At 42.8% G+C, this 20,581-nt stretch overlaps 1 protein-coding gene across 7 annotated transcripts; it reads right to left on the minus strand.

Annotated features, from left to right (window-relative positions):
- Positions 1–1,476: 1,476 nt before the first annotated feature.
- Positions 1,477–20,581, minus strand: vopp1 (VOPP1 WW domain binding protein). 7 transcript variants are annotated; one of them, XM_034560264.1, is made up of 7 exons: positions 20,336–20,394; positions 12,103–12,161; positions 9,086–9,201; positions 7,905–8,048; positions 6,887–6,964; positions 6,576–6,709; positions 4,997–5,720 (listed from the first exon to the last, which is right to left on the minus strand). In XM_034560264.1, exons 4-7 carry the CDS (start codon positions 7,928–7,930, stop codon positions 5,515–5,517), a joined length of 444 nt encoding a protein of 147 aa, XP_034416155.1. In that variant the 5' UTR covers positions 7,931–8,048; positions 9,086–9,201; positions 12,103–12,161; positions 20,336–20,394; the 3' UTR covers positions 4,997–5,514. The 7 variants fall into 7 exon arrangements, with proteins under 7 accessions (XP_034416150.1, XP_034416155.1, XP_034416151.1 ...); XM_034560259.1 differs by lacking the exons at positions 7,905–8,048; positions 9,086–9,201 and adding an exon at positions 1,477–1,764 and having other exon boundaries at positions 5,505–5,720; positions 20,336–20,540; XM_034560260.1 differs by lacking the exon at positions 7,905–8,048.

Genomic DNA, 20,581 nt, shown 5'->3' on the forward strand with positions numbered 1-20,581 from the left:
TCTGAATTGGTACAGTTAAGATGTTTGGATGTGATCAGAAATGTTCTGAACACATACATATCTGCCAGTCATTCAGATATTATTCAATTTATTATCTTTCCATTAACCCTCAAATCAAAGAATAAGAACCTTTACGCACAGTTGTGTTGTATTTTCCCTTTACCCGAAAGAAGCAAGTCACATGTTTTATACTTAATGTGAATATCATTTGTTTAATCTAATTTCCATACAAGTATAAGATTGATCGACATCTTATTTTGAAAGCCGGATGTAATGTCACGTGGATCTTTCCACTAACTTTGCAAAAAGCCTCGCTCGGCTCCCGATGTGGGCCGTTTGAATCAGTATATGTGTCTGCGGAGTGGACCGCAGTCTGCTCCGATGAGCTGGTGTTGCCAGTCTTTGTTCACAGTCTGTGTGTTAAATGGGTTTTTGCCCCTCCGACATCAAGTAAGTTGTTCTCGTTCTCAGGAGGTTGCTAATAAAGCCCTTTATGAGTGAGTAACATGGAAATATAACACATAATACACAACAATCAGCTGGTAACGGAGCGCTCAGGTCGCAGTGGTCGTCCTGACGCTGCTTCCCACAGGACACCTGTCCATCAATAACTTCCTCCTCTGATGGTTCCTCGTACTGTGAGGAGGGGTTGGTGCGTTCAGGAACACCCCATCAAACCGGAAGCGTCAGCACCGACCGTCAGGTCACAGTAACTATAGGGTGCATCCCAAGTCTCTTTATAGCATGTTTCCCTCACTTGTGTCTTAGTCCCTCCCACCAGGGATGCATGGAGAGACGCAAGGAAACCACGTAAGGAGCCAGGAAACAACAATTAAGAGATTTGGGATGTAGCCATAGACACAGTCATGTTTCATCATAGCCAACTGCAGCTACACGTGGTCTTGAATGACGGAGAAGTTATAGTTCACTACTACATCATCTCTAATGTGTAGTTCACTCCAGGTAATATGCATTTTTGATTTGGGGTTGAACTTTATATCTGCCTGTGAAATACTGTGATGCTTGTTTTGATACATGCTTTATTATTATGATTATTATTATTATCGACAACACAAGATATGTTTTAGGCTTAAACCTTCATTGTACAACATGAGACTAAACTCACAAGTATCACAACTCCAAAGAAAAATAGGATTTTCTACAAAACACGTTTGTTGTTAAATCAAAAGGGTCAATCAGCTCTTTGATCCGACAGCAGAAATATGACATTTCTGTTTGTTTGCTGATTAATGGAACAAAGGTTTAAGTCTCCACACAGATCTGATGTTTCCAGTTTTTTATGCACAAATAGAGGATGTGCTTAAAAACTGATGGATAGAAAGGCACCTAAAGCATATACTTATTCTCAATACAATACTAATGTGGTATGAAAAAAATCACACATTAGCCAGCATTTAATTTCAGAAGTTATCAGAAGTGAAGTTTATTTACATATTTCACAATGTATGACGGTATTTTCTGTTGAAAGAGCAAATGAAAAAGGAGAAGAAGTGAACAAGGTTGATATGCTTTTACAGTTACGTACCTGTTGCATAGTTTGTCATGATTACCTTCTCTAATATTGTGCTATGCATTTCCAATATCCAACAGCCCGAGACCAAAAGAAACTCTTTTGCTGCACAGGGCCCTGATCTCATTCTGAAACCTGCTACTGGTTCCCTCTTGGAGACCAGAAACCAGATCGGGGTGAGAGGGGCTCTCCAGAGGTGTGAGTCTTTCCCAGTGAAGCAGCACCACAGCTGCCTGGAGAGCCGGGTGGACACAAAAGCATGTTTAGAAAACTGAAAACCATTTGATCCTAACGAAGTGCCTTTACCATAGCGTCTGGTGCCATGAAGGGAGTCCACTGAAGGGCAGACAGTTCTATCATTTATATTTAAGATTTATATACACACAGATTAGTTTGTGATAATCATGGTCCCTACAGAATTAGGGAAAGAAAAAGAAAACAAATCTCAGAGATATTCATCCTTCATAAAAAGGACCAACACTTGATTTTATCACATATATTTGCAATGTTGTTTTTGTATTAATTGAGCCATACAAGCCACAATGTAGTGTGTATTTTAATTTTGAATGTTGATTTTAAATATGGTATACAAACAGCAGGGGGGGGGAAACCTCACAGAAAAAAGCTTGGCGGCTTTTGATAACATGTTTGGGGCCTTGAAGCTTCAGAGACAAATATTCCAGAATAGTTGCAGTCGAATAAAAAACTTAATCTGCTCATATAAACAACCGTATAAATAAACTGATGACATATGAAATAAAGGGCGTGGCTTCGCTGAGAGCAGTAACTCACAACAAACGGAGTGAAGTGAAAGCGCATGGAAATAGAAATGAATGTCGATCTATTCATAGAGAGTTCAGCCACGGTGCAGAGCTGAAGTGAAAGCAAGCGGGCTAAGAAACGGAACACGCCATGTTCTCCTGTCTGTCAGCGATTGAGCTCATTCAGCACCCTGGACAGCGCCGCACCCACACAACAAACAGCTTTATAAATGATGATGCATAACAATTAGTGTGCGATTACGTTTGCTTAACGCATGGGCTATTTGGGCTAATGCATATAGAACCAAAAAAGTGCCCTCAGTAGACTTCAGATCTCAACCAGGTGTGTCTGTGGTCTGTGATTGGATCCAGACCTTTTAACCTATAAACTGTAAAACAGTGCCGGCTTTAGTAACAGAAATAACGGCGTTTGAGGAATATTTCAACAATGGAATAAAAACACTGACTGGCTTTCTTGCAGTGAGTGAGATGAGTATATCGATGTCATGTCTGTGTCTTAAGTGCAGAGCTTGTGTCGGGAAGTGGTTTTCCAAAGCAGAGAAAGACCGCTAGCCTTCTCTCAAGTTCCCCATCGACGTGTTGCATCTTTGTTTGTTTCATCCAAACTCGGTCAGAAATGTGAAAACAAATATTTGTGGTTCGAGGTGAAGTTGCTCATCTTGCTAAAAACTGGGTGCAGAGTTTCCAACGTGTTTCTGTCTGTGTACAGAGCAAACAAATGGGAACAACATGGTAATTAGTGACCTTCAATAAAAGATGTTAGCTCTTATGCTAAGCTAAGATATTTCCTGCCTGGCTCCAGCGCAACATCTAATAGGTGCACAAATGAACACTTTCCCCTCAATGTCAAAGTATCCCTTTTAATTTAAAAAGAAAAACTGAACTTATTTTTAACCACATTTGCAGCTTCCAAGTCAACAATCATGTTCTTTTGGACTTAGCTTATAACACAGGTGTCTCCCTCCTCAGTCTAGTTGTGCTTCATCATTAGATAGGTGTTTTGTTTTTATCAGATATAAAAAATACAAATAACAAAAAAACAAGTGGATTGTGTGTGAGGTTTGAGTCTCTGAAGCAGAAACTGTTACCATCGCAGCTTTATTTCACCGTGAGAAATCATTGATGTGTGTACTTTAGATTATTTATTTTTTGCTGCAGGCGAAGAAATATAAAGTGAAATCCAGTCAGGTCATGTGACTGGCCAAACAAAGGCAGTCGGAGCTCCCTTACAGACACATACAGAACCTGCATGAAACTATTTTTAAACATGAAAATAATGCTGAAACTGGATTGGCAGAAATCTTTTTTTCCCCCCCAGGAACAAAGCCAATGACTACTTTGTTCCAGCGTCTCGGTTTTGAGTATTTGCTGTTTGTCTCGTGGTATTTGACAGTTCATTGACTATCTGGGGTTTTAGACTGTGGCTCTGACAAATAAAGGCATTTTAGTAAGTCCCATGGATTTTATAGAACAGTCCTCTGATTGTGTTTGAAATTTGTCGTACCTACTTCTGTCTGATAGGTACGACAGAAGTAAGTGTTAACATGCTGCAACGCTTCCATCACAAGCAGTAACATCGAAATACAACCCAATATGAGCATTAATAATGAAAGAAGCTACTGTTAGAGACTCAGCTTTCACTTGTTCATGATGTGACTAAAATGACACAACCAAAGTAGCTCATCTGGTGCAAAGACAGGGCTTAAGGCCTGCTCCCATCAGAAAGATGCTGTCTTTTGGCTCTTTGAATTTGATTGAAGCTACTTAAGTTGGTGAACTGCTGCAGCTGGTGAGCTAACCACTAACACACTAGCTGACTCTTGTCCCAACAGCTGGCACTTTGTTCACCACTGAGCACCATTTCATTCAATGAAAAGTAGGGATTAAAAGCTCTCAGATGCAAACCATTCCTCTTCAGTGGAAACATATTTCCTCCAGCTGAGGAGAGGAAATTAAATGGTGCAACACAGCTATTAAGCATCATTTCTGGGGATAAAGCTACTGTGTGTCAGCACCGTCGAGACGGTTTGCTGTCGATGAGCGGCACAAATTTAAAACATTGTGTGGATATACTTTACCCCCCCCCCCCCCCACCCCGTAAGTGAATTGACTTTAGGTGTGCGATGACGCAACATCGGCAGCATTAAGCCAGAGTTAGCGATCAGACTTTGTCCACGGTGACGCTCTGCCAGCTGGACAGGACTAACATGTAGCTACGGAGAGCCACGCTCGGTCAGTCAGGTACCGGACAAGTATGCCGTTGGTCACATTAGTGACAGCTGCCTTCAGGGGTGGAGAGGTGATCATCCAGTATGAAGCAACATGTGAACCAGTGACAGAATCTGTACGTGTTGGAGGAGAGTGGTGGAACACAAGTGACGTGTCGTTCTCATGTCCCATGGGCCCATTTGACTCGGCATATTCCGACAGTGGCATCGGCCACTTTCCCGTCTCAGCGTTCCTGTGCAGCGTGTCCTAGTCTGATTCCTCTAGCGCTGAACTAAAAGCCTTCATCGGCGCTAACAGGAGAATGAGCTGGTGACTGCCGGAGCAGCTCATTATGTCATTACATAACAGGACTACACACACCGTAATAAAAAATGGATCAAGAACTCATCATTTAGTAAAGGGCCCATCTTGCAGTAAAATGCTGGGTGGAAAATAAGTCGATGTCACTCTTTGAAAATGGACAGTTTGTACAGAGATGTATTTTTATAATAACGTGTAGCATTTTTCAGCTGTTCAGTTGAAAGTATTTCTAAACGGTTCCCAAAACAGCATTTTAATATATGATGGGTTTCCGTTCACTTGTGTACAGTTCTAGCTGTCAGTTGCATTGGGAGGGTGGAGAAAGAACAGGTGGCAGAAGGTGCATCCAAAACCTGAACAGTGCATCCTCGCCCGTCTTTAAGCCCAACCATCACTGTACAGATAGATCCACATAAATTAATCAATTAAAGTGTGTGTGTGTGTGTGTGTGTGTGTGTGTGTGTGTGTGTGTGTGTGTGTGTGTGCAGATTCTGGTTACTGTGCCTCGTTTGGTCTTTTTCACCAGGACAAGAGATTGTGTGTGTTTTCCAAGTCTTGAGTTGAAATCAATTGGCAGGCTTTTCTCTCCCTCATCTCAATCTGAACTTCCTCTCCCTCCTTCCCTTTTTTACTCCACTTGTCAAGTTCCATCTCCTTAGTACCTTGCAGAAGTTACTTCTTGTCGCTGTTTTGAAATATTTGTTCGTAGGACGGAGGCGGGTGGTTGCAGTAGGATGGAGGTGGAGGGTAGGGGCCCATCATCATATGGGCACAGCCAGGCTGTGGCGGGTATGCCGGGTGTGTGATGGTGACCCCCGGGTCGCCACCTGTCATCCCGTTGACCCCAAAGCCCTGCATACTCCCCGGCTGCTGGGAAACTAAAAGGAAAAGGAGAAAACAGCTATCATTTATTATCAACTCTGTTCATTTTTGGGAGTTTTTCCTGAACCGATGTGAGGGTCAAAAGGTCAGAGGATGTCGTATGTGTACAGACACAATGAGATGACATCATTAAAAGAGCTCCAGTCCAGGACATGTTCTCCTCGTCACTCCACATAGATGTGATGTTTCTGTCTCCTCAGAAGAAGCTTGAGTGACATTTAAGTTACACGCTCAATGTATGTCATGATTAATTCACTCAGTCGGATTCTATTGCACCAAGTTGCAATATTTCATTGTTTTTAGAACTTCCAGTGTTTCCACTCAGATTTTCTATGTGCACAAATGCTTTTCATTTAAAAAGGATGGACGTTCTGTGGCTGCCGGAGACCGCTCTGTTGATTCCAACTGTTACGTCAGACGGATGTGGGACTGACGGGTAAAAAGATGTCTGAAACTGGGTCTGAATCTGAATCAGGAGTTTCTAAATGAGCAGTCAAATATTGTGGTTTGTGCAATTCTTAGAAATGTCTTTAAAAGGTGCTGAATTCAAAATTCAGAGCATATCTAGTGCCTCCATACAGCTCTCGACAAGTTGACGGCTAACGGTGCTAACGGCAGCATCGGTGCGCACAGACCAGTGTTTACCTGAGTGGGCAACAGGATGGTGTGTTCTACTCTTACGCGATGGTGGCCTGGCCGTCGTTATCAGCTGTTACCGCCCATATTAGCCCCTTGCAGAGGGGCGGCCATGGGTGGGGCCCGCTCACATGCTCGAAGACACGGGGTGGCCAGGTGTGAAAGGCACACGGCCACCCCGTGTCCCTTGTGTATCTGTCTGAATCCTGCTGTACCTGGTGAGGTGGCAGGGTGTCTGGTGAAGGAGACGTTGAAGGCTTGCTCGTCTCTCAGAGGGGACGGATACATCCTCCTGCGGACAAAGAAACCGGCACCGCAGCAGAACAGCACTCCCATCATCAGCAGCACCCTGAGGGGAAAAACAGACGACATAGCGGATCTTTCACCAACCCAACATCGTCAACACCACGAAGAGGATGGAAGAAAAGAACTGTTTTTAGCCTGATGTCAGTGTCAATGACTAAATGTTCTGTAGGTATTATCTGCAACACGGCAATCAGACACAGAGGTACAACATAGAACTCACCAGAAGTACCATAGTCTCTGGATGGACAGGGCTCTCACACAGCAGCGAGTCCCACAGCAGTCCTCATAGGAGCGACATCTACAACAAAGAAAGACCACAGGGAGGCATACAGGTCAGCAGTTAGCCTCACATTATACACAGATACGTACAAGCAAAGTCTCCATCCAGCCTCATTCTCTGGAGGGAGGAAAGTAACTCTTGATGATTGTTGATTCACCTAAAACTACAATATTATTTGCTGAGCTCCAGATGTCCCTTTTCCGATGTAAGTCGAGGGGAAAAGTGTTTTGTGTTTTCTGGGTGCATCACGTGATGCACCCAGAAGATGTAATTCCATTGTCCTACTACGTATCTATTGTTTGTATTTCATTCAAAAGGATGTTCACTAAAATAAAGTGTGTGCCCTCTCTGTAATAGAAACATATTGTCAGGAATGAATTTAAAGAAATTGCAGATAACCGGTAGATTCTGATGTTGAGCCAAGTAGCGAGTTTGTGACTGGACAGAGGAGGAAATATGTCTTCCCCTTTAGCAATAAAATTGCAATATATATTTTTTTCATTCTGCATATGGGCAATTAAAAGAACATTACAAATATTCTATATATACTTTTTATTCATTTCATATTAAAATTTACAATGTAAGCTTTTCTATTTTCTATTCATGTTTCTTGCTTTTTATTCCTTTTGTTCTCTTATTATTATATTCACTGCTGACTAACACCGAAGCAAATTCTTTGTAAGTGAACAACTACTTGGCCATAATCCGTACGATGATGAAGTCATTCATCACGGTTTCTGCTCTGTAAACAAACTTTAAAGAGTTTCATTCTAAATGACAAGCCAGCAGCCTGGGAGCCAAATATTCACAACAACTGTGATTGATCAGTGTCTGGTGAGCAGCAGGAAACCTGCACTTACACAGCTGAACCAATAACAAGGTGTGTGTGTGTGTGTGTGTGTGTGTGTGTGTGTGTGTGAGATAGATGACTGTGGATAGCCAGCATGACAGTGCATACCTCAGACTCCCAGTGCTGTCTAGCATTTCAACACTAGATCAGGGACGAGCAACCGTTGTCCCTGGAGGCCCCAGGGTCTGCAGTATTAAAACAAGTAGTCTTTCCCCGTGCAAGATCGATACCAAACCCCGCCATGCTCTCTGCCTGTTTGCAAAAACGGTGGAAAATATTCTTTGTACAGGAGGCACGGCGGAGAATTTAGAATCAATATGGAATAGGCACATTCTTTGGGCCTCCACAACATCCTCATCTCGAAATTAAACCAGAGTTTTTCTAAAGATTATGAAGTCCAAACCAGAAAGGTGCTCTGAGTAGATGACCACTTCTGCATTGTGTGATGGAATATACAACCCGCAATCTACATACACTTATTATATTCTATGCAGAGGTCTGCACCATGCGTAACCATCAACTCTCCACAGGATGTAAAGTGAGGTTGATGCCCAGAAAAAGAAAAGCATGGAATCTCTGGCTTAGCTAAACTCACCTTTCAAAATAATAAAAGTGGGCATAGACATACGGTCTATTTTGACAAGGTTATTGCACAAAAAGAAAAATTCCAAGAGCAGAGGAGAATTTGGAGAGCAAATATTTCACGAGCACACAGAAGCAGCCTAAGTGTGAGGAGAAGGGCTGAAGCTGGAGGGCAAGTAATATGACACCCAAGTGCATGCATAGGATTATAATGGTTGAATTGGATTAAATTCTGATCTCATCGTAATACTTTCGACGTCAAAGCAGATCCAAAGATTTCTGATCCTGAAGATTTGGCTTCCCATTTGTTTTTCCAAACGTGCCTTTAATCCGGTGTGTTTAATCCAGGATTAATACAGGAATGTGGAGTCCAAACAAGGTACTAATTGTGCTTTTCATTGTTAATTAGGCAACCCCTCTAACAAAGAAGTAACAAAAACAGTGGCCTCAAACACAACTATTTATAAGATCAACATAAATAGTGGAACTGTTGAAATAAATTGTTATAATTAGAGAAATGTGAATATTCAAACTTAAGTCTCCAAGCTTTGGATACATTGATTACAGCTGTAAATAATGAAGCTCTTGAGAGTCATCATCATGTTCTACCGAGTTGTGTTCAATGACCTTCAAATATGCTCATTCACTCTTACATTCTTGTTTATTCCAAATTGGAAGTGAAAAGAAGTGTCTCTGGAAACACCTACCTGTCAAAGCTTCTGCTGAAGCAGACCATAACCCCACTGCTGTACTGCTTCTCTTCCCTTTGTGTCTTTGATGGTTTTGAAGAGCCAAAACTATTTTTGTATATTGTGGTTTTCCTCTAGTGAGAATGGAATCAAGGCAGAAGTAAAATGTGTCATCTGTGTCATCATCAAAATAGACATACAGTATGCTTCTACGATAGACGTTCCATCTCCATTCTCTCTGTCCTGTGGATTGCTATTTGGAAAAGGTGTGGTTGAAGCTGGAGAGAGAAATCACAGTGAAGGAGGAAGGAGGATTTTCCTCAGAGTTGTTTTTCATTACTCAGGTAATCTCTCTTTCCGGGTAGTCTTCTCTTCCTCTGTGGCCAGTAGCAGGAAAGCAAGCTAAATGGATAAAGGTTGGAACTGTGGGAGAAGCTCGTTGTCTGTCTGAATCAGAAAAACAAGCTTCCTAAAACCACCCATTGACTCATCCTGCACGTGCTGATGAACCCAATGAGATGCAACACAGCTCTGCAGCTCAGTGCAGATTTGTTGCTTCTTTTTGATATTCCAGCGAACACATCGGCCCAGTTTCAATCCAAATGTAATGTTGTATATCTATTTTTGTTGTTTGTTTCATGTATTTATGTGAGGAAAGCTGCAAACGGATCTGTTGTTTTTAGTCTCATGGCATCATTTATTCGCCACGTATGTTTTCATTGTATATTTTGCTTTTGATGCGTAAAGGTACTGATGAATCTCAATCATCATTGTCACTTTCTGTGTGTGCTTCAAAATAAATGCATTTTTATATGAAATGGACCTAGTGATTGTGACGTCACCTGTTAGTTTGGACTCGAGTTCAGCGGTCTCGTCATCTAGGATTACGGCCGTCGCCATGTTGTTGTTTTTGCAGCCAATAAATGAAAGTTAACATATTTGGAATGTAGTTGAATGACGTAGTTGAATGACGTAGATGAATGACGTAGATGAATGACGTAGAGGAGTGACGTAGAGGAGTGACGTAGAGGAGTGACGTAGATGAATGACGTAGAGGAGTGACGTAGAGGAGTGACGTAGAGGAGTGACGTAGATGAATGACGTAGATGAATGACGTAGAGGAGTGACGTAGAGGAGTGATGTAGATGAATGACATAGATGAATGACGTAGATGAGTGACGTAGATGAGTGACGTAGATGAATGACGTAGAGGAGTGACGTAGAAGAGTGACGTAGATGAATGACGTAGAGGAGTGACGTAGAAGAGTGACGTAGATGAGTGACGTAGATGAATGACGTAGAGGAGTGACGTAGATGAATGACGTAGATGAATGACATAGATGAGTGACGTAGATGAGTGACGTAGATGAGTGACGTAGATGAGTGACGTAGAGGAGTGACGTAGATGAGTGACGTAGATGAGTGACGTAGAGGAGTGACGTAGAAGAGTGACGTAGAGGAGTGACGTAGAAGAGTGACGTAGATGAGTGACGTAGATGAATGACGTAGAGGAGTGACGTAGATGAATGACGTAGATGAATGACATAGATGAGTGACGTAGATGAGTGACGTAGATGAGTGACGTAGATGAGTGACGTAGAGGAGTGACGTAGATGAGTGACGTAGAGGAGTGACGTAGAAGAGTGACGTAGATGAGTGACGTAGATGAATGACGTAGAGGAGTGACGTAGATGAATGACGTAGATGAATGACATAGATGAGTGACGTAGATGAGTGACGTAGATGAGTGACGTAGATGAGTGACGTAGAGGAGTGACGTAGATGAGTGACGTAGATGAGTGACGTAGAGGAGTGACGTAGAAGAGTGACGTAGAGGAGTGACGTAGAAGAGTGACGTAGAGGAGTGATGTAGAGGAGTGACGTAGAAGAGTGACGTAGAGGAGTGACGTAGAGGAGTGACGTAGAGGAGTGACGTAGAGGAGTGACGTAGAGACGCCGTATACGTCTCTGGTAAAGGCAGCAGCCTGTCAATCACAGTAAGCCTAAGCATACCCTGCTTTATGGTCTGTTTGACTCTAAATGGACCATCAATTACTAATTAAACATCATGCTGTAATAAAGAAGACTTGAAACTAGAGCTTGAGACCATAAAGTAATGTTTACAATGTTTACTGGGGATATAAATCAAGAGAGGTTATTTTCTCATACTTCTATACAACCAGACTTATTTTTGCAATCGGAGGAGTCGCCCCCTGCTGGTCAGTAGAGAATTGAATGAAAGTTGAACATTTCCACATCTCTTCACTCGGCAGAACCAGAGGTTGCCGCCTGGGTGGGCCTCTACTGTGAAACCGGAAGTGTTGACAATCTTCAGTTTTAGTGTTAAACATTACCAAAACTCAAGACTCACTTTTTCAGAAAAATAGATTTAGAAATTTGTTGCACTTTTTGCTCTGTAGTCTTTTGAAGAATTGCATTACATGTTTACAAAAGTTCAATGAAGGAGAATTGCTCAAAGAACAAGGACTGATGTTATTTTTTATTATTGGCTAGCACTGTCGCCTCACAGCAAGAGAGCCCCGGGTTCGGATCCCGGTCTGGTCGGTCCTTCTGTGTGGAGTTTGCTTGTTCTCCCCGTGGTTCCCTCCGGGTTCTCCGGCTTCCTCCCACAGTTCAAAGACTTAGGTTAATTGGACTCTAAATTGCCCGTAGGTGTGAATGTGATTGTGAATGGTTGTCTGTCTCTATGAGCCCTGTGATGGACTGGCGACCTGTCCAGGTGAACCCTGCCTTCACCCAATGTCAGCTGGGATCAGCACCAGCGACCGTGACCCTAAATAGGATAAGCGGTTCGGGCAATGGAATGGAACAAACTTCTAGTAACAGAACTTTAAAAATCGCAAAGACCTGCGTCATTTCACAAGTCTGGTTTAAGCAGATCAAAGGGTGGCGTGCTACACTTGGCCATTCAAAAGCAAAAAGTGCAAATTGTCAAATCTCTTTGTAGTGGCCATAAGTGATAGTGATTCAAGGTTGTGGTTCGTTTTGGAGGAGCGGAACGTTGTAGTACTTACATGAAGTAGATGGGGTATCTGCCTTCAAAATACCAGCAGTACTTTTTGGCTTCCACACACTGTAAAAGACAGACGGATGAAATTAGTTTAGGAAAACATTTTATTTGTCCAACTTGATAAAAAAAAATAAAAAAATACACAATGACAGCACACTCAGCAATGATCCCCCTGCACCCTGTGTGTGTGTGTGTGTGTGTGTGTGTATCCTCATTTTTTTTCTCCATTACAGGCTTTCATTGAGAATGCACAGATAGCCGGCTACACAGCGCCCTTTAATTAACTGCCTTTGAAATTATCCCCGTGAAAATGCAGCCCACTTTGTCGTGGCGCGCGGGGATTTTCACCGTTATCGTGTCTGCGCCCGGCAAGGCAGAGCGTGCTAGGTGAAGGGCCTCATCCTGCAGGGACACGCCTCGCCTCAGGGTGGCGGGCCGCATGAAACTGATATGACATTCACTCATGTTACTTTGTAATGCACGAAACTCTATTAAGTTCTCGTTGTGATAAAACTAAAAAGTAACAGTGAAGCAGGAGCAGCTTTCGAAAGCATATACTTGATCCTCTCACTCAGTTAAGGGACAGTCCGTCTGAAATGTGATCAGATGAAACACATGTTACTAAAGCGATGTGTCCGTACGTACTGTAGCTCTGTGATGACTTCAAACCATATCAGATTCATCACACAAACAAAGACCGAGGATGTTATGGATGTTATCCGATGTGAGGTCCTGGGACAGGGATGTCGTATGTGTACAGATTGTAAAGCCCTCTGAGGCAAATTTGTAATTTGTGATATTGGGCTATACAAAATAAACTGAATTGAAATTGAAATTATGGTCATTTAAAAAAAAAAAAAATTCTTAACTGAATGTACAGAACAATTACTGTATTGTGATATGCACTGATACCTCAATATAAAATGACATCTAACATGATAGAAGACATATTTGCCCAGACTATCGCCGATCAAAGGATTGCAATAACATCTGGAATGGATACGTATAGTGCCCTTATAACTAATAACTTGAGTGGTCCCCTAATTTAATTTCACGTATCCAGTGAAATATCCAGCTTTTATTATCCAAGTTCCTAAGTGGTCCAAATCTCAAATGCATTATTACTCTGAGAAGACTGAACATGCACACAAACAAGCTGCATCCTTGACAGCAGTGGAGAGGGGCCCAAAAGGACACAACGGTCCCCATCGTCGACACTGTTGCATGCCGGCTCGAGTTGTTTCGGTGGTTCCCGACATGGCAACACAATAGGTTATTTGACAGGCCACTGGTGGAGGATGTTGGCCATACTCTGACACCACAGCTGAGAGGAAATGTTGGGAGCACACACAGTGAGAGACAGAGAGAGAGACAGCAGTGGGAGATTTGAACAAAGTACAGCCGCAGGAGAGAAAAGCATCCCAACCCCTCCCACTGACGCAATGCACAGCCACTCCATTTGTCCAGGCTGGGTTTTGCGACCATCGCTGGTGAGAAGTGTTATCCGCACAGAAAGCCGTCGTCAAATCATCACTGTCATCTGAGGGACAATTCTCATGTTTCTCCTCTGATCTTTCTTATACATTTTAAAAACACAGAAGCTGAATGATGGCCATGTTTAATACTGAGAATCAGTCATCCTAAAAGACATTTGAGGATGTCCGTTACCCAATGGCATGGCAATACATCCACCAGCTGTGGGTATATTTGAATCTGGACCAAAGTGGTGGACCATCTGACCAACACTGCCATCAAAATTAGAAAGGTGCATCCTCTGGGAACATATACATACTCAATAGCATAATTCATCTTCTGGGGATCGTGAGTATTCAAGACAATTCTAATGAACTTCAGCCATAAGATGTTTGGACCTGATAGTGATGGTCATATCAGAAAATGTCATTAATATTAATTTTCTTCGGACCAGGAGGGTAATGTAATGCTTTACAGCAGCCAGAACTGTTAACTGAGCACAAGTGCCTGAGGCTTTATGAGAGTACCCTCCATATGTCTGGCTTCCTCTCAGCATCAATATGTACAATATCCGGGCTGCAATTGAAGGGGTCAGCATTTCGCCTCGACAACTGGGTCCATAAAATCTAAATTATAGTCGTTGGGTGTAAAAAAGAAAAGAAAAAGAAGAGCTAACTACTAACCAAGAGCAAGAATACGCAAAATGCAACCAAACCGCCTAAAGTCTGATCCTGGGGGCAGCTCTACTTCTTCGCCCTCTCATGTTGGTTGAGCATAACTGATGAATGATATTAGTTTTAAACCAAATTGCTGTCTCTTCAATTGTACTGAAGACCAGGCTCTGATATCAACTCTCCTGATCCTCCCTCTCAATACCCCTTTAGAATCTAATAGCTTCTCATCTCACAATATTCTGGCCGACATCGGCCTTTATATGACTCACTTAACGATGGCACCTCTGGCTGGATGGATGAGTGTAGGCGAGGATAAATGAGGACTACGTCATTGGCATACTGCGTACAGTACAGTACATGCAGAGAGAACAAACCAGCAATGCTCACATATAATATATTCGAATGGCATTTATAATATACAAATACACACAACACAAAATAACAAAAGTTCAACTTTTTACAATTATTGACTTTTTGCCATCCATCAACATTAGCTTGGACCTAATTGTTGTGCTGTTCCCAACGCTATGCCAGCAGTGGTCACCGCCCAGCTCTGTTCATTGTCCTTCTCTAATTAGAGCTCCGTGTAAGTGCTGACAGAGAAGGAAACATGTCCCTCTGTGCTCCAGCGGGACAAGAATGACCGTTACGCAACCGGAGAATGTGTTTTCCTGCTATAAAAGCAGCTCAGATGGGTTTTGGCTGAAGGGCATTTGAGAGGGGGGGGGGGGGATAATGGTTGAACAACCCACATGAAAGCTTTAGAAGTAGGAGTGTGTGAGTGTGTGTGTGTGTGTGTGTGTGTGTGTGTGTGTGTATATGCGTGGCGATCAAGGCTGTGTTTGGCCTTTGAGGTTGCGGGATGCCGTAGGTGTAGATGGAGAAAGGAGACGTGCCAATAAAGAGGCACCCCGCTAACAGGTCAGACATTACCGAACACGGCTCTCTGCCCCAGTGCGGGCCTTCAAACTCATTAGAATAGCTGCCATCACTTTAATTCCTTTAGCTTGCAGTTTGCTGCAACACTCGTGATCAGGTTGCAGGTCTAAATTGTGCTGACCGCACTGCCAGGAATGAGGCGTAAATCTCTGTGATTCTGTAATAACAAGCACTTGGAATGATCCGGAAAGATCTCGGCATTAAAATGGTCAAAAGCGAATTTCAATATATGGACACAATTGCGTCAATATCAACCGTAAAAAGAACCTAATGGTCATGTTTGCCTTAATTTCTTCACAAATCTCCTCTTTTGCTTGATTCTAATTCATTCTGTTTCATCTCTTCCACTCTAACTATGTTTCACTCCTTTCTTCCTCTCCTCCCATACGCCATCCTTCCTGCCTTATCGATCTCAGCTGACCTCACAGATGCCATTAGCTGGCAGCATCAGACTAACAAGCATCATTTGAGTGTCAGTGTGAGTTTTGGCCTGAAGTGGAGACAGTGAGGAGGAAGTCTAAAGAAAATCTGTTCAGTCTCCTGGTCTGCATCAGGCAGACCAGGAGTACAGGCCTTGTTGCCAGCTGTTATGCAGTTGAATTCTGTATTTTATAATCCTACTCCTGCTACATGCACAGGAAGCAGCTGTTATTGGAGTGAGCAACGTGTCCAGTGGCGTTACCAGACCTACCTGCTTTGAGGAAGGCGATGGAAACAAAACGGAGGACTTTATGCTTATTTTGTTCTGCACAACTATTGTGAAGTTGTCAAATGAAACTTTAAAACAGAACAAAAGCATAAATGCTCTCCAAGTAAGAACAGACGACAACAAAACGGAGAAGAAACAAGTGAGAGATCTGTTGACCCATAATATAGAAAACCTTCCATTCGTAAGTGATCATTTCAAAGTTAATTTGATGTTTTAGAGAAATCAAATAGTTTACAGGATATTCAACCTTTGTTTCTTTATAATGCATTTAATACTTGACTTTCAGGGCTTGTAGAAAGGCAATAAAGTAGTGCATGGATATATGATATGAGTTTACAGATAAGTACAATACCTCCTCAGCATTGTGTAGGTTGTTTTATGGCTTTTTGCCGGTTACACCTACAGTCTGTGGGCATAACTCTGTGCTACATTCGTCTATTTCATTCTTCACAGTTCATTTAGTTTGTACGCCCTGTGGACAATAATGCAGCGCAGAGAGTGTAAACTCTGGCACCTGCACAATAGTATTAATAAAAAAGATTTTATATTTAAACTGCTTTTGTATCGCAAAGACATTTGACCAGGATCCTGATAAATGTTTAAAAAAATATAATCATCGAAATGGCAATTCCATAAAGGCCACAAAAAATGTTTTATATTAAATCTAGTCCAGTTTGAAAAAATTAATAGATATCTTTTCACCTGCAAATTACTAAAATACAGAAGATTCTAACTGAAGACCAAGCAGCCATTTGGGAGATTTAAAGTCCCGAAATGAAAACAACTCAAATTATTAAATAAAGTGAAATACTTTACACATCATTATATCCAATTCTGTTTTTGCATACAAAATTTACTGTGTTGTAATTAATCCATCCATTAGTAATACCTGCTTATCCTTTGGAGGGCCATGTGACATGAATTTAAAACATGCCACTTTAAAATCAAATCACCATAAAAGGAAACAAAAAGGTGTATTACAGTTTGGTGCCGCCCAGCAGAGAGCAGCAAAGATTTGCCAATACTGAATACAAAGCACCGTCGGTGCAGGAGGAAATGCAGACGCGTCACCCATGCCTAAATAAAACCAACCATGATCATACACCTGCGTGATAATGCAATTATAGGGCACATAAACAATATCCTTGCAAGCCTGGAAATGGACTGTTTATTAACTGGATGGCTGCACACCGGCTCTAGCAGGAGGAGGGGTACGGTGGCCTGAATGGGTCAAATCCAGATCACAGCTTCTCTTTGCTGTGTTAGAAAACAGGATTCAAGCAGAGCAACATGAGGGAGAAGGAATTACAACATTATTTAGTTGATGCAACGACCTTCTGCATCAACTAGACGTTTCTCACTGGAGATGAGGGGTTTTCAAAGTCCTCAGTCAACATCAAGACTATAAAAAAGGTAGCTGATTTATCGGGCCCTTTACACATCAAAGGACTCCTGTGCTAACGTCGTGGCGAATAAATGATGCCATGAGACTAGTCCTCTTATTTTTTGTCTTACTTCTATTTGTGAGATAATCATGCTCTAAGTTTAAGGGGGCTGCACTGTCACCTCACAGCAAGAGGGGCCCGGCTTCGATCCCGGGCAGTGTGGAGTTTGCACGTTCTTCACATGGCAGAGTGGGTTGCAAATTTGGGTTGCAAGTTTAAGGCACTTTTGCATGGGCTTCACTTTTCAGAACAGGTGGTATATTTGAGACATCCTTTAAAATGAATGCCTGAAAATAGTTTCCATGCTTAGTGTGTGCTGCCCAGTGTCTAGAGGTCCAAGGCTCTCAGTGTCTCGAAGGTCCTGTCATACACGTCAGTGAGTGTAAAAACAACTCCATAACACATTCATATAGCCATTACCACAACAACAGCTATTCCAGATGTGAGCGTGGCGAAAAAGCGAGATGTCAAGCTAGGCGAAAACTCTTTATTTATATTTGCGTTGTTGTTACTATCACAGACGCCTTTACGCATTCAAACAACATGGTTATTATCTGCAGCACTACTTTATTCCCATTGTCCAAGGTGTGTTTGTCTTTAAGAGGAGTCATTTGCTCCAAGAGACAGTTAGATGAACAGTTTTCTTTAAGTCAGAAAAAAAAACATTGATCCCCTCATTGCCCCCTTGACCGACCGACCACACACACACACACACACACACACACACACACACACACACACACACACACACACACACACACACACACACACACACACACACACACACACACACACACACACACACACACACACACACACACACACACACACACACACACACACACACACACACACACACACACACACACACACACACACACACACACACACACACACACACACACACACACACACACACACACACACACACACACACACACACACACACACACACACACACACACACACACACACACACACACACACACACACACACACACACACACGGTATTGCAGGTGAATTTCTCTCCAACTCTGGCATCGGAATTCCTTTCACCAGCATGCATCAGACCGAGTTACAAAGCTTCCTAACCGTTAGTCATAATGTGCCAGGTGTCTCATATTTCCACTGAATGCATCATCACCAAGACACTATTTTTTTAAAGGATTAAAGGCTAAAATTGAGTGATGGTAAAACATTTTCCATGGTATATGGCTGTTTTGAGACACTGGCCCCACCCCTGCCTTTTTACTAGTTCTATACAAAACGCACAGTCGGTTTATGCTTACAGAGTCGTGGACTGGATCCACCCTTTGAATCCGCCCACTGGCAGTAGCAGGAATGTTGTCTGAGCAACACTGTCTCGGGTTCGTTAAATAGCCACGAAATGCAGTGTATCAATCATAATGGTTGGGCTTCAAAAACTGCAGTTAGGTTTAGGCAACAAAACCACGTAGTTAGGTTTAGAAAAAAACGTCACGAAGGGGGTTTCGAACATCCGTCTCGCGGTTGAAATTCCAGTTTCTTTCGACCCATCCACCTCTTGCGAAATCCATGTTGTGGCAGAACGTGACACCGGTGGCGGTGACGAACGTTCGCAAACGCAACATTTTTAAGATCGCCCCACTGAGATTTAGATTTAAACTTATATAAATCAATAATATCTGTTTAAATACATGTTTTTCCATGTCCAAAGATGACGAGCTCATGAGTGTGGACAGACTGCGATTCTTAGCTAAACCTGCCTTCCTTTCAGTGAGACATTTGAAGCCCAGGTGATGTCCAAGGCTCTTCCACCACAACACGAGACTGAAGTGGTTTGCTCTTTCGCTGCTCAAAGCAGACGAAGAAGAAACAAATCATCAGCGGCCTCAATCTAAATGTACAAGTTGCCACATATCAAAGTGAACCAGCACAAGGTCCAAGGGCTCGGGTCCCTCTTGGCCGCATGCTCGCATTCAAAATGGATGTGCTCACTAAGTCTGCTGAATGAAATAAAATAATAATGATGAGTATTAATAATACACGAACAGACATGAATGTCAGCGGCACTGGACTGGCAGGAAGAGCGGGGATCGTGACCATATCGCGCTACCTTCAGAGCCCTGTCCAAAACAATTACAATTAGAGCTCCTTGTCGTCCTCTCACTCATGTTTAAATGATCCTAAAAGAAATGTGAAAATCTCCAATGACAACCCGAACATTCACACGAGTGAAAATGATTCTCATGTGGAGACGTCAAAGTGCATGTGTTACACAGTTAAGAAAACAGGAACATATGTATGGCACTAAATTGGACTCACAAAAAGTAGAAATGCATCAAGATGTGGAAAATCCCATTATGAGAAATGAGTCATTCATTGGTACAATTGGATTACACCAGTGAGTGTGTTTGTCCTCCAGGCCCAGTACCTCAGTGAGTAGTTCCAGGGGTCTGGTCACAAGGACAAAGGATGACAGAATCCCAGGTAGCCTACCTGGCGTTCTGACAGCCCCCCACTGTGGTTTCCTGTTTAGGAAGGACTATCTCCACTGTCTGTCAGGCGGGTACATGAAGCCGTCAGCATCACCCTTTCTAGAAGTATTGGTTCTTTACATCACAAACGTGCTACCAAAATAAAGTTCAGATTTTATTACTTAATATATTAAGTGTTTCTTAATGGGTCTCGCGCATGCCGAAGTTACCACAATGTCAGTCATTTTGTGAAAATCCCAATGTGTCCTCTACGATGAGATTCATCTCGGTTAAATGATGCTACGTTTGAATTAAATTTGGCGAACAACGCTCCCAAAACAATACGAGGCGGCACGCATCCGCGCGACATCAAAGGGAGCCTGCTAGCAGCCGCGACGCCGCACAAACAAAAGCGACTTCTTGTCTCCACATATCAACGCGCTCAAAGGGCGGCGCTGCGCCCTCAACCGGACGCGCTTGTCTGCCAAAGCTATGAAAAAATACCGTCGCTCGTGAACAACAATGGCAGGCGCCGCTCACCTCTAGAAAGAGCCAGAATGTCAGCGCTAACCCGGCCAGTGGGTTCCTCATATCTCCGCCGCTGCGAGAGTGAAAGCCCGAGCTCCGCTTGAGGAGAAGAGAAAGACGTGGAGGAGATGCTCCTTTATCACAATGTCGGTTTCATGCCGCCACTGGTGATGGGAGATGCCGCCAGATACATTAATGGCATGCTGGGACCTGCATTAGCCTGTGATGTTGGTTTATTCCACGCCCCTTTAGGAGCCC

The sequence above is a fragment of the Cyclopterus lumpus genome, chromosome 20 (genome assembly GCF_009769545.1).
Source record: "Cyclopterus lumpus isolate fCycLum1 chromosome 20, fCycLum1.pri, whole genome shotgun sequence".
NCBI classification, from domain to species: domain Eukaryota; kingdom Metazoa; phylum Chordata; class Actinopteri; order Perciformes; family Cyclopteridae; genus Cyclopterus; species Cyclopterus lumpus.